At 41.2% G+C, this 14,332-nt stretch overlaps 1 protein-coding gene across 1 annotated transcript in view; it reads right to left on the reverse strand.

Annotated features, from left to right (window-relative positions):
- Window positions 1-888: 888 nt before the first annotated feature.
- Slc30a8 (solute carrier family 30 member 8) overlaps window positions 889-14,332 on the reverse strand; it is a 28,772-nt gene continuing 15,328 nt past the window's right edge. Inside the window, 5 exon segments of the mRNA XM_010619657.1 lie at window positions 889-1,046; window positions 2,374-2,508; window positions 6,855-6,960; window positions 8,630-8,762; window positions 12,654-12,807. Coding sequence (XP_010617959.1) covers window positions 889-1,046; window positions 2,374-2,508; window positions 6,855-6,960; window positions 8,630-8,762; window positions 12,654-12,807 — 686 coding nt within the window.

The raw sequence follows: 14,332 nt of genomic DNA on the forward strand, positions 1-14,332 counted from the left end.
TTTGAGATTTATGTACGAATGGTACAATAAAGGAATTAACTCCAACTTCACAAAGTTGTTAGAACAATGAAGCAACATATCTTAATAGCCTAGTAACTGACCATGTGTCAGTGTTCCGTCAATATTGCTAAAGACCCGAGAGATTTAATCTTAATTCTTTGGCTCAATTACTTTCCAGGTGGCCTGGGATGAGTACTGTGCCTCTCTGAACCTCTTCATTTCCTGAATTACTAAGTTATACTCTAGGAAAGCATCCAAAAAGCAGCAATTTCCTAATTTTTCTTTTGCCTGGGATTTTATTCAGGAAAGTAAAATATAAGTCAATAGTGCTCAACACGTAATGACATCCTCTAGGCAAGATTGAGAAAGAGAGTTCCGACCCCATCTACTGAACAGTGATACTGACGGGAGCCAGGAGGCGTTGCTTAAAGGTGGCGGGAGTCACTTTCAGACAGCTCCAGATTCTCTTTCATCCCTGGTGAGGCTTCCCCTGTATTTTGTTTTTTGCATCTTGGGGAAATTTTGTGAGTATTCGTTCCTGCGAGTGATTCTTGGCATGACGTTCTTCACCCACTCACTCATTTTCAGGAGGCAGTACTGGGCAGAGGTGACGCTTGGATTCATGTGCATGTAAAGCACTGTTATTTCAGCCCCAGTTAGGAACAATCCATACATGTGCTCCTGTAATGGAACACAGCTACTGGCGAGTGTGTACTCGGATGGAGCTAAGTGCATCTCCATTCCTGGTGGACAGAGCTAAAGAAAGAAGCACATAATGTGTGTTGCACTGTATCATGACTTTCTCACATTCCTTCTTCTGGCTGCTTATTTTCCATGTTCCAGCCACTGCATAGTCTCGCGCTGTGGCCCATCAAATGCAGGAAGCTGTCAATGTGGCCAAGCTAGTCCCGGGTCTTCACAGAAAAGTCATTCAGGGTCCTGGTCGGCTGGCGACTCCATCTGAATGGTGAGCGAGTGCGGGGTGAAACTCTTGCTGAGGGCTCTGGCCACCGCTCTCTGAACAATCTGGCTGTCCCAGCTGGTCGCTGTTGTAAGGAACCGTGGTGAGATTAGCACTGATCTCCCACAGCAGCACGGCAACGGCTCTGTTGTGGGTCTGGTAGAACGGACACAGGCAGAGCCCTCAGAAACCACGCTGTCTTGACGGTCAGCTTGGTCACACGGATGGGGGGCATCACTGTGGGAACTCTGCCTGTCCGCCCCTTCCTTTAGAGCCCGGCCCTCCTAGGAGCTGAGTGTGGAAGAAGAAAGGATCCTGGGAAGAGCCAAGCCAGAACTACTGTTTCATGCATAGCCCAGCTCACCAGCCCTCAGGGATCTCTGGGTTACAGCCCTTGGATTTAATAAGAATTCATATGAAGGCAAGCGAGAGACCAGGAAGCACTTAGAGTTCCCCGCAGACCCCTCTCAGTGCAGCATCCTTCTTCGCCATCTTTTTTTCCTGTCACAAATGGGATCAGGAGGCTGGAAAGCCCCCTTCACAGTAACCTGACTGTTTACTGCACTCCTGCATCTGTGGTGAAATACTGGTGCACACAACACTGCCGATTCCCTGAAGCCCAGCATGAGCCCCTGGAGAAGCGGATGTCTGAGAAAGCACAGTTCTCAAAGGATGTCCCTGGTGTTCCTGTCCCCTGTCCCCTCTTCTAAGTAACTTCTTCAGTCACTTTTTCCAGCAGCCTAACCTATCATCCTGGGCTTTAGCTCTCTCTTGAGGCAGTGAAAGACCTCCCCTTCCTATTTCTCCCAGCCCTAGGCTATATCACAACCACAATCACCTTCTACTTGGAAAAAGTAGCTTGAAATAGAAACTCAATACCCCAAGAGTTGTCTCACAGGATCACAGAATTCCTAACCATCCAGCAGAGGACCTAGCTTACCCCCTACCAGCACACCTGCTAGTTTGTTATAACTTTTGGGATGGGGCCTGTGTCTCCTTCCTCTTTCTGTCTGCAGTATTAGGCACAGCATGCTACACACAGGAAGTTATCAGTATTTATTCAGATTAATTCATTTCTACTACTTTGACTGATAGGGCACCACACCCGACATGTACAGCTGAATTTCCAAAGTCGGAGACCTTGAAGGCGTGGGCATTTTTCCCTTGTGCTGTCTCTCCATCGCTCCTCTACCTCTCTCCACAGTCAGCCCCAAGGATGTCATCCGTATCCCTGTTGCTATAACAACATTGAAAAGCTGGTTGGTTTTCAAAGGCCCTTGGCAGTGCAAAACACTTCACAGTTGTTTTGACAGGCAGTAGACACTAAGAACAACTCTATAAAGAAAAGAGAAATTACTGATTTTCAGGACAAGGACCATGTCTTGTCCAGGATGTTTACAAAACTCACTGACCCATAACAACTTGAACGGAGAGAGGCACTTGGTTCACTGTTAGAGACCAGATGTGTAGGCTGTGCACAGATGCCACGCCATCGACAGCTAAAATGAGCTCTTTCACATGGTTGCAGTTCAGGCCCTTGGGTACACCTGACAAAAGGAGGAGGGCTGCAGTTACTCAGCTAGAACCAGCTTGTGGAGATGGGGAGATGAGTAGCAGTGTTCTCAGCTAAGCACAGTGTCATTCTCCCCTTTTCTGGCTTCTTGCTATAAACACAGATTTTGTCAAAGGATTTGCCATCAGTCCAAAGTTCACAGGCAGAATCCTGTTAGAATTTACAATGCAATAGCCAACAGCAGCAATTAGGGTATATTAGTAACCTAATTGTGCTTCTCCTAATTATCTTTACATGCACTCTGTAAGCAAAATAAAACAGCAGGGATTTGGTACCAATAAATCCTGGGTTAGCATTCTATATTCTACTACAGAGATTCTGAATTTGCACAAATTATAAAATGTCTCTGATATTCAGCATATTTACAGTAAAATAAGAGCAATAAGAATAAAGTATAGATGGCAGAATTGTTTTGAGGACCAACTCATACAGTATCTGTTCTTTTAAATGATGGTGGTATACAAATGTTGGTTATCCAGTAGGTCCTTTAATGAGCTATGTTAATAGGGAATCCTGACATTGTAAGGCCATTTCATTATTGGGTTTGTAAATTTTCCATTATTTTAGCTACATTAGTCAGCATTCAGTGTCTGGGTCACAGGATTGAATAGCTGGACTGCCACCCCTATTTCTAAAGCAACACTGTGGGTCATGCCACAAGGGGCAGAGACTGATAGCTGATCAGATGCTCTTTGGGGTAGAAGGAACTGGGTGTCTTCAGCCTGGAGAAGAGAAGGCTAATGGATGGGTGATCACATTTTGCAAATATTGCACAGTTTGTAGTATAGAAGATGAGAGAACGTGAAGGTGTAAGGACAGTGGCTCCAGCTACTTCGAGAGGGAAGAGCGGGAAGGGTTAAACCAAAAGCAGCTCAGTGCAAGAGCTCACTTTTACGAGTCCCTGAACAACTCTTCCCAGCATGTTCTTAAGCCTGGTTATGTACATAACATGTCAAAGCTGCCCAAGCACCAGAAAATTTCCAGATCTCTGGCTATGGAGGGCGTGGGCATAAGTACTTTTTAAATACATCCCAGAGGATTGCAATGAATACCCAGAGCCACCTACATAAAGAAATAAGGAATTCTTAGCCCTCATTTTTTAAGATTTAGGAAACTTAACTCATGGGGTTTCCGTCCTCCTTAAGGATAACCCAAGAATTTCTAAAGATAAAGTTTAGTTTCATGTCACTAAACAAAGAGCTGGCCAACATGGTCTTTTACTCTATGAATAGCAAAAGGCTCAGAGTACCAGAAGCAAATTAAAGGAATTCTTTAATAGAGCACATATAAAGTCATGAGTGAAATTGTTATATTTTTAACAATACTAATTAATAATAACAAATCTTTACTGGGCATCTACTCTGTGTAAAGTTTGTGCTAAACATTTAATTTACAGTAATTATTTCATTAAATAGCCCTAAGAACTCTATGGGCTAGTCAATAAAATATAATGCTTCAGATTATAAAAGAATCATAATTTGGTGATAGCCAATGACAAAAGGATGTTAGGAAATAAACATTCAAACATGTTGTTAGTGGGAAAGAAACTAGGAAGTTATCTTTGGTAGAAATGGCAGCATGCTCTCTATTTTACAATGCACATAATTTTTGAAACAGCAATATAGGGCCTAGGAACTACTCCACAGATATATGGGTGTCAAAATACAGATGTCCAATTATTTATATATGTATATGTAATATACAAACACATTACGCCATTGTCATGTCAATGTGTAATTCCATTTTTATAAAAAAAGACACAAGTGCACATACATTACACACACGCACACACACACATATATATATATATGTATTCATAAATATTTTTGGAAAATTTATATCAGTTTATTAATAGGTATAACTTTTAAAGAATGGGACTGAGAATTCAGAGGTGGTAGTGCAGGGAGACTTATATTATTTCATACTTTAGTGTATTGTTTATAAAATGTACTATAAGAATTTCACACTAACCTAACTTTAAAATTATCTTCCAGGAAAGTTACCTGCTAGTTTTGATAATTAGCTAAGATAGCCCAGTCTCTGCACTTTTTCTTAAATAAATAAATTAAGCAGCACAATTACTAGGGAAAGAGCTTCAGGGAAACAGATGGAGAAGAAAATGGTCATCTCAAATTGTGAGCCAATATGTCTCTGGTCGCTCTTTAAATCGATGCTCTCCATGAGAGCTCCACCTTCACACTTGGCTTCCCAGAAAGGAAACAGACACTTCTTAGCCTTGAGAGCTGGACAGCTCCTTCTTGCTCCGTTTGGGAATGAACAGCAGATGTTTGACTCCAGGGTCCATTTCACTGCCACCAATACCACCCCGTACCAAGAATTACAGTGCCCGCCAAGAACGGAGTCCTGATGTGCGCTCAGTAGTGTCACTGAAGGGAACTTTACTCTAAGTCATGTATCATATGGTCAGATGCTCTTAAGAGAAGGAACAGGGCAGGCAGTGTTTGACTGCCTTCTATCCCCTGGAAGCTGTGATGGAAACCTCTGGTTTTGATTGATACTCCCAGAGCCACCATGTAGGGATCCCTTAAGTGATTTGAAAAGATGAGTCCAGTGGTTCTAAAAGAGTGGTCCCTGAACCAGCAATATCAGCATCTTGTTTGAAATTCAGATTCTCACTGTGGACACCCCACCCCTACTATGGCCTAGTGACAGAGAACTGTGGGGCTTGGCCAAGCAATCTGTGTTTTAGCAGACGCTTCAAGTGATTTTGATGCCTCCAAAGTTTGAAAACTGCTGGCTTAGGCTAACAAGGATTTAAGGCAAGTGCTTCATAATATCTGTTTTCTGGATAGATAGAATATAAAATATGGTGTCATCTGTGTTAACTGCAAATGCACAATAGAACGACAAAAAGTCATCTTGCAAATATGGCCAAGTACCTATGTCTCTAGTATACTTCAGTAGAGGGTAAGCATCCCTATCAAAAAATTTTTAAAAAATTTAATTACTTCAAAACTCAAAACTTTTTGAGTGCCAAAATGATCCAAAACAAAATCCAAAATCTGAAATGCTCCAAGACTGGGAATTTCTTGATGTGATGACAAACGTGTAGTTTAGGGTCCATCTCCATAGCCTACTTTATATTTTCCATATTCTGGTCAACCAAAAGAGCGAGCTGAGAAGTTATATTTACTGAGTTCCAATCGAGTTCTATGCCATATCTCTGCTCTAATTCCCTCAGCACCACTGCAAGGTGGATACAGTGCTCCTTCATTTGAGTGGAGAAAGCTGAAGTTGAGAGGAGTTAAGGGTCTGTCTGAGGTCCCTCAGCTAGAAACTTGCATGACTAGAATTTGAAGTGAGGTTTGTCTGAAACAAATAACTTGCTTTTACAGTCACCCAGTGTGGCTCTTGGAGCTGATGCTCCTATAAGGATGTGTCCCAGAAAGAGCACAGAAACCAGCAGTTCTTCTACTACTTTATGCCAAATGGAAAGAAAATCACCAAAATGTAGAATGGGAAGAGAAGAAGCAACCTAAGATCTAGGATATAAAAAAGAATTCCTTAAAAATGAAAGTTATTTCTGTCATCTATTCCTGATTAATTGGAAGATCCAAAGATCCAGACAAGCCAGAAGAACTGTCATGGCTGCACTTTGGTTACAAGGAATAGGGTTAATAAGCATGAGCCCCTACTCTGGGTTAGAGTGAGCCAGAAGACGTTCCTTCTTCACCGAACCTCTCTGTGTGAGAGCGTCAGCCCCTATGCTGTGGTCACGCACAAATTCCCACACTTCTTCTCAGGAGAGCTCACGGTTCTATTTCTGTGCAATTACTCAAATAATCTTTCTCCCATGAGGACAGAGAGAGTCTCTATTTGCTCCTCTCCTCTCTAGCTTCAAGCATACCAGCAAGCAATGAGGTTCACTAAGCACTTCCTGGGAAAACAAAGATAAGGTCACCCTGATGTTCTTGTACCATCAGACACAATTAGGCTCAACTGTTCAGTTACAATGTGCTGGGGAGGCTGATTTTCATTGTCTTTCTTAGGACTTTTCCAGGGATTTTTAGGAATACGTTTACATTTGTCTCCCCACTATGTTGTATTTATTGTTTGTACTTACTGGTTTTACACAGTGGGATGTCATGTAATGGTTGCTAGAGGTACAAAATAGAAACCACATCTATTTATTTATTACCATATAAGTAGAAATCAAATATTTATTCTCACAAAAATTTCTTATCAGTGTAAAGTTTCCCTACAATACAAATTTACAGGGAGCATGCTTTTCAGCCATTCCCTTTTGTGATTACAGAGAAAAAAAAATCATCCTAGGAGTAATAATGAAATCCCTCCTACCTTCCATGAGTAAGATGGTAAAGTCCTTTGAGATCATAACAGTGCTGCTCAAAACAAGGATGGAAAAGACAAATGTGCAAATTGGGTCAGCAATTTTGTAGTATGACTGGAAAATTTGGCAGCTTTGGTTAATTGAAAATGCATACTTCCCATTAAGAAATCTCAACTAAGAAGATGAGTAAACCCCTGTGTTTCCATCCTTTCCTGTTACCCTTATTTTAACTCTCCTGACATTTGGCATCCAACTTAAAGACACTGGCATGAGATCCTTCCTGATGACTTAGTTTTTCTCTTAGTTTTATACTAATGAGTAAAGAGCAGGAGACTGTTGGACACACTCTCGCCATAGCATCAGAACTGAGGTGGTAAGTGCTGTTAAGTGTTCATTCAAGAGGCCTGATTTCACTTCTCTCAACGAATACAAGCACAGAGTGTGTTAATGAACTTATGCACAAAGATGGCCACGCTATGCAATGACTTTTCAGCCTTAATTATACGAGGAGCAAAACAGTATCATTTATTCAGAGCTTGCACCTGTCCAGTGTATAACTCGGCCTTGGTCTTGGCAGACTGAGATCATTTATGTTTTCCCTCTCCAGGATGACACATGCTCAAGACCGGCATCTTCGATGCTTTCCTACAGGTTTAAGTCACGGAGTCATTCTTATCCCTTCCCTCCACCGGAACTGCTAGCTTCAGGGTGAAACACCTGCCGTTCTGCCCTTGATGAAGTTCAATGCCACGGAAAAGTCCACGCCCCAATTCCCCTCAGACACTGATCATTCAACCTAGCACTTGTAAGAACACTAACTTTCCACTAATGTTACAGTTTTCAAGTATTTTTGCCTACATTTGAAGCTTTTAGTGAGCATTTTGCTCAACTGAATCCACATGTGTCATTGCAATAATTTTTACTTACATATTTCCACATTTTAGGAAAAATAGTAAAAAGAATTTCCTGTGATTTGAACAATCATGATGCAAAGAGAAAGATCTAAATACTATTATCTTTTCTTGCCTCCCTTCAGTCTACCTCTGTTAGTTCCAAGTACACTATTACCAGATAGAGATCTCTAGTGAATATTTATTTGTTCAGGGGAAGAGACCCAGCCAGGATTCACTAATGCTTTGCATTAGTATTAGCATCCTTGGGGCAGGGGCTGTCCTGGCTCCTGAGCAATACTGACAGGAGAGTGAAAGCAGGCCCTCTACCCTCTCCCAACCAAGAGCAGGTACAAGATCCAAACCAGGTTGATCAGACTGGACTCCCTGTCCCAGAAAAATGAATCTTCAGCCATGATAAAAAGAACAGGGGAAACATGATTGAATCACATTTGTTTCAGCATGGTGCCTGAGATAGAAATTAGTCTCTGAAAGCTGGATACTGAAGTTTGTCCTTATTTCTATCTTAATTTCTGTCCTGAAATACATTCAGTAAATTTCAGCCGATAAGTGTGGTTTTTGCTGAAGTGAGCCAGACAGATTTTCTGTCGTTTACAACCTAAGAACCCTAAGCTATTCTCAGTGGCACTGCTGTCCATCTTAACACGGCAACACAACAGCTATTTTCTTGAAAGACTGGCAGCCCAATAGTTACAGGGCTCTTAGGAATTTGGGAAAGACTAAGAGTTCAAACTTCGAGTGTCTTTTAACCTTGCAAAGTAGTTTGTACAGCTAACCACCAGCTGTGATATTGATAGTAGTTAGAGAACCAGCTTCTGTGCTACCTAATTCATGTAATTTCTGTGACGGCGGGAAAAGCTAAACACACTCACCTTCAAGTAGATGAGAAGTGCACTGATCAGTACACCAATGCTCTGGAACACAACTCCGAGGACATGCACAAACCCTGCTCTGACACTGGCATTAGCTTGCACTTCCTTGTGATTGTGCAAAAGCACACTTATTCTGAAAGAGAGAACATCGCTCTTCTTGCACAAGTGAGATGAACTCTTTAAAACCTATGCTGCACAATGGAGAAGTTAGCAGTGGCCCCTGGAATCCAAAAGGGCAGGTAGTTAAAATATTTATGTTTTTAAAATGTACTCTTCTGGACTAATGTGTGATCAGAAGTGTACCCTAGAATTTCAGAAATTTCTCACAAGGATGAACTACAAAAATTCACCTCAGTTATTTCATTCATCCACCTAAGGCTACTCTACTTCACATTAAAATTGAGAGGACACAATTGCTTGGGTGAAACTCAAGCATTCCATCATGAAGAGGTAAGACTTATTCATCTGCTAAATGTTAGGCCCTATACTGAGCGCCAAGCTTGGTGGAGTTCAACTAAGCATGAGGGTTCCAAATGTCGAAAGCAGCAGAAAGGGGACAAAACAAAATAAGAAGCAGTCAACCTCATTATCATTGGGGTTTTAACTCTTTCATTTTACTTAATTTTGTAACTTTCCATGAGTATTTGAAAGTGGGATACTTTTCTCATGGCCGATGATAAAAATAATATGCTTAAATATGTATAATTGTATCTCCAGAAACAAATACATTGATGTATCTTTAAATCCCCTGCATGTATACACAGACATGCACAGCATACTGCGAGGTGTGACGTCTGCTGAGATATAGTGGGAGGCACTAAAAATTATGGACCAAATTTTATTTCTCCATAGCTTAAAGATGTACTAGAGCAAAGGTAAAGGAGCTCTGCTTCACCACTGGCTAGCAAAGAGTGTCTTACCTGGGAACTTTTTCCGAATATGTAGGGATTAAAAACTTTTTTAACAGACCCTAAATGTGTTGTTTATCACATCCCACTCTTTTTTGTATGGACTGTTTGATAAATCTCAGACCATCGCCACAAAGTGAAATGACAGCTGTCTCCCAAGATTTGAGCATCCCACAATGCACAATGTGATTGTTCGTGCTTAGGAAGAAATTCACCCTTCACTCGGGGTCAGCACAGTGCCATTCACTGTCTTACTCCGTTTAGAAGGAGGGAAGCATGCTTGGAAACTCATGTAAGGCTTTGTTAAATGCTTGGGCCATAAAAGCAAATGAGTCAATGTGGTCCTCCCCAGAGTAGCTTTGATGATGAGGATGACAGCAGAGCTAACACACACACACACACACACACACACACACACACACACCGCACTTTCTCATCATACTCTGTCTACTAAGAATTGGTGCTATGGATAGTTCCAGTGGAAAAGTCTGAAGCATATAGAGAGATGCAGTGCCTCAGCTGAATCTAAAAGGTCATGCTAGAGTTAAACAGGATGAGAAGAACATTTTAGGCAGAAAAACTTAGTTTGCAACAGCCATATGCTCAGTTTACAACTTTCATCACAGAATCCCTAGGATCCTTCTACTGAACTTTCTGTCTTGGTTTTGGGTCCTCCCCAAAATAGACTTATTCCTGAATTGGAGTTTTGATATCTCTACATTCAGACAACAGAGCACTTGAAACCTGTAATCCCAGTTTTTGGAGGAAACATTCCAGTCACTCAGCACCTTTAGCCAGAAATAACTATCACCTTGCACAGAGAAGCAGCACTTTCAATTCCCTTGTCTAAATATGAAAAGTACTTGCAATGTTAAAGTCAATACAGCAAAAAGAACATTTGGTTCTTATCTGCTTTGAAAGTGAAATTCCATCATCAAGGTCCCAGATTGACCTAGCAGTTGGCTAGGTATAACCTTCATCTTTGATTAGCATCAACACAACCTATGGGCCACTTGACTCCAGGAAATTATTAATATTTTCTTTCTTCCTGCTGCCTTGAGGACATATTGTTCTCCTTATGCAAAGTTGCTGTTATTGACCCCAGTCAGTGAGGTATGTGCCCTGGAACATTTATTTCCTAAAGGTGATAGATTTACATTGATCTGCCCATACTTTTTCTTCCATGGCCGATATGAAATACAGTTACAAGTTAACTGGGAGGAGATAGGATCTAGACTTTGACAGCAGATCAGGCAACATAAGTGTTTAGCTCAAAGACTTCGAGCTGTAGTTCACCAACTGAAAGGTGGGAACTGAAGCATCTAGGAGAAGACTGAATGATCTGAGGACATTTTCTAACTCTCCATGCTCAGCTTGACCTCTAATTCCAGAAACTCCCTTTTGCCTTCTCTTAAGACCCACCCCTGATCAAAGCAACATTTTTCTACTATTATCTGCTTCACTCCCATGTAAAAACTTACATCATTGCAAGTATCAAGCTGGGTCGCGAGTGTTAAGTAGATGACAGCAGTTGATTACCACATTTAAACACTTGGTACCAGTTTTGTTTCAGACTCTGGAGTCTCTTGAATACTGGAATATTTGCATAGATTTCACCAGTTATGCATCCCTAATCTGAAAATCTAAAATGCTCCAATAACCAGAACTTTGAGCATCACTTTGGTGTTCCAAAAATCTGATTTCCAATTTGGGATTTTTAGATTAAGGATGCTCAATCTGTGTATGACTTTCCTCTTATTGGTGTGGCAAATTATCACCTTAAAACCACCCAAACTTATTGTCTAATAGTTCTGTATGTCAGAGGTCTAAAGAAGATTTATAAGACAGTATTCATTCTGGAGGCTCACGGGAGGGATTTAGTTTCTTGGCTTCTGTTTCCACAGGCTGCTTACATTCTATGACTCACTCCATCTTCACCTCCACAGTGTAGCATCTTCTCTCCCCTCTGAACTCCTGCCTCTTCCTTTCCAGACCCTTGTGGCTACACAGGCCCACCTGGAAAATCTATCAGAGCCACCACATTTTAAAATCCTTAATCACATCTGCAAAATTCCTTTGCCGTGGAAGTTCACACATTCGGAAGTTCCAAGGGTTAGGATGTAGAAGCCTTTGGAATGGACCATTATTTTGTCTACCACATTTAATGGTAAGGTGGATAAATGAGTGAAAGATAGACAGAGAGACAGATGGACAGATGATAGATGGATAGATAGATAGGAATCTTAAGTAAGATTGCTGACAATCAGATCATCAAATAGAAAGGAGGAAATTGAATCAAATTCATCAAAGCCTGGGGCTCAATACTATGTTGTCATAAGCAATCAAGTGGTTCACTTTAGAAATAGTGAACCTATATGGTGAGAGTCCTTCAATTGTGACTTCCTGTAGGAGTGATTTAAGAGTACCAAATAAGAGATCAACAGGTGAAAGCCAAAGGGAGAGTTCAGTTAACTCCGTTAAAGAACAACTTTTGTATAGTTACCATGATGCAAAGCTAAAACAGACTATTTAAGTTTCTGTTATTAGTTCTGTTCAAACATATGAAAGTCATGAACATTTTGTGGAGAAATTGCAAAAGAGAAGTCTAAAGTAAAAGCAGGACTGAAACAAATAGAGTTTAAGATCCCTTCCAGCTCAGCTCTCTGGGGACTCTTAACTGCTCATGTAACAAAAGTGGAACAGGAAAAAGACTCGTTATGCATGGAACCAATAACATGCAGTAGCCAGCAGAATGGACAGGAGCTGATGCTGGGTTTGAGGATCTGGATTTAAATCCTGACTTTGGACAACCTACTTGGTAGTGTATTTAAACTCACTAAGGTTCAGTTTCCTAACCTGTGAGGTTCAGGATAGACTTGGTCATATGTATCCAAGGATCCTACTCTATAGTCTCTAGCACACTGGAAGCTTTTGAAAGTGATAACTGGGAGAAGCCAAGGTTTTAAAACCCATTAGTCTAGGGTAATCAGTGTCACTTTTAATCTTAGACACACTTGTCCACTGTGTCAGATCTCCACCATCTTCACAGGAGATTGTAAGTCCTTGCACAGACAGAGCTGGTAAGCCACAGGGCACTCAGCATGAGGGTGACTTACACAACACTGTCCAGTGCTGCACACCCGGAAACGATCATCAGCAGGGTGGCCTGGATGTGGTATTCCGGGTACAGCAGGCGTTCACTGGCCAGGTACATCGGCACTCCGGTCAGCACTCAGATGCAGAGGATGGACAGCAGAGCACTGAGGATCTCTGGGGATTCCAACACACGAGGGATCCCTCAACTGCTGCCTTCACAAAGTCATGATACCCTTTGCTTCTGCAGACTAGTTTGCACAAAGAGATTATGGGTGGATTTAATACTGAGATGAGGGACTTGCATGTTGCATTCATAAAACACCAGTGTCTGAGTTCATTATACTCCACATTACTAAGTAATTTCCAGCTAGATTTTAGAACATATTAATTGCTGCCTGCCCTCACTGTTTTCCTCAGGGATTGTAATTTAAACAGGTGCTAAAATGATCAAAACTTATTAGGAGATGAAATAATGAGACATGACGAGTAAAATGTGTTTAGAAACTCTTAATTTCACCATAAAACAAATTTACGATTTGCCAGTACCAGCACCTTTAGTGGAATAAAATAGCAAAAAAGGAAGGCTTTGGAGGGTACTTGATGGAAATGAGTTCCATTTGCCAGCCCAACAGATTGTAAACACCCAGGCCGAACTTGGACGCTCATCAACACTCTCACTGCCTCTTAAGAGCAACTGCCAGGGAAAGAAGCATCAGGATGGAGACATTTACATTAATATTTGAAGATAAGATAGCGCTCAACCTGCCCTTGGGGGAAAGTACCTTTGCTCAGTTAGAGATCTGTAACACCTCACGGTGATCTTTAACTCAATCTTATAGGTCATTTCTAGAAACCATGGCTGGAGAAACATTTTGTGCATGACTAGGTCAGGCACATTCCACAATGTTCGTATCCCCTTTGAACTAATGCCAGATATTAGTCACCTCTAAAGCAGAGTAATATGTTGTTAGCTAGTGTGCAGCCTTTGTTGCCCACATTTCATTAATGACACACAACTCTCATGATTTTTCCCATATCTTCATGACGCCCATCTTATTAACTACCTCATGTTTCCTACAAATAAATTCATTCTTTCCACTCAGCTTCTTCCTAAACAAAGTTTCCATGAAATTATGAATATGTTGTACTACTTTATTCTCTGATACATATTAAGATGTATAACAAGTGTTCATGTGACACTTAAAAAATCACCTGACTATCCATCCATAGAGCACTGTGTACACTATGGTAAATGCTGGTCCAGATTTTAATGGTGTGAGTTCATATGTCAGATGCATACAGTCTGCTAGTGACTGGCCCAAGTGATTTTACACAAGTAACTTATCTTATCTGAGGCTGATTTTCTTTATCCATAAGAAAGGTATGATAATGGCATATGTGTAAAACAAGTTGGCATATGTTATGAGTTGAATTGTGTGCCCCCAAAATTCATGTGTTGAAGTGCTAACCACCAGTACCTCACATTGTGACCTTGTTTGGAAATAGGGGATCTGCAGTTGTAATCAGTTAAGATGAGGTCATACCGAGACAGAGTGGGCCTCTGATTCTGTCTGTCTGCTACACTTACTCTATGGGAGAATTTGGCCCAGTCGTGCACATGGTGTAAACAGCATGAATTTAAAGCAGAGATCTACAGACCAAGAAACAAGGGTTGGCAGCAAACCACCAGGCTCTAGGA

This window comes from Fukomys damarensis, unplaced genomic scaffold (assembly GCF_012274545.1).
Source record: "Fukomys damarensis isolate Sample0158 unplaced genomic scaffold, DMR_v1.0_HiC HiC_scaffold_5, whole genome shotgun sequence".
NCBI lineage: Eukaryota > Metazoa > Chordata > Mammalia > Rodentia > Bathyergidae > Fukomys > Fukomys damarensis.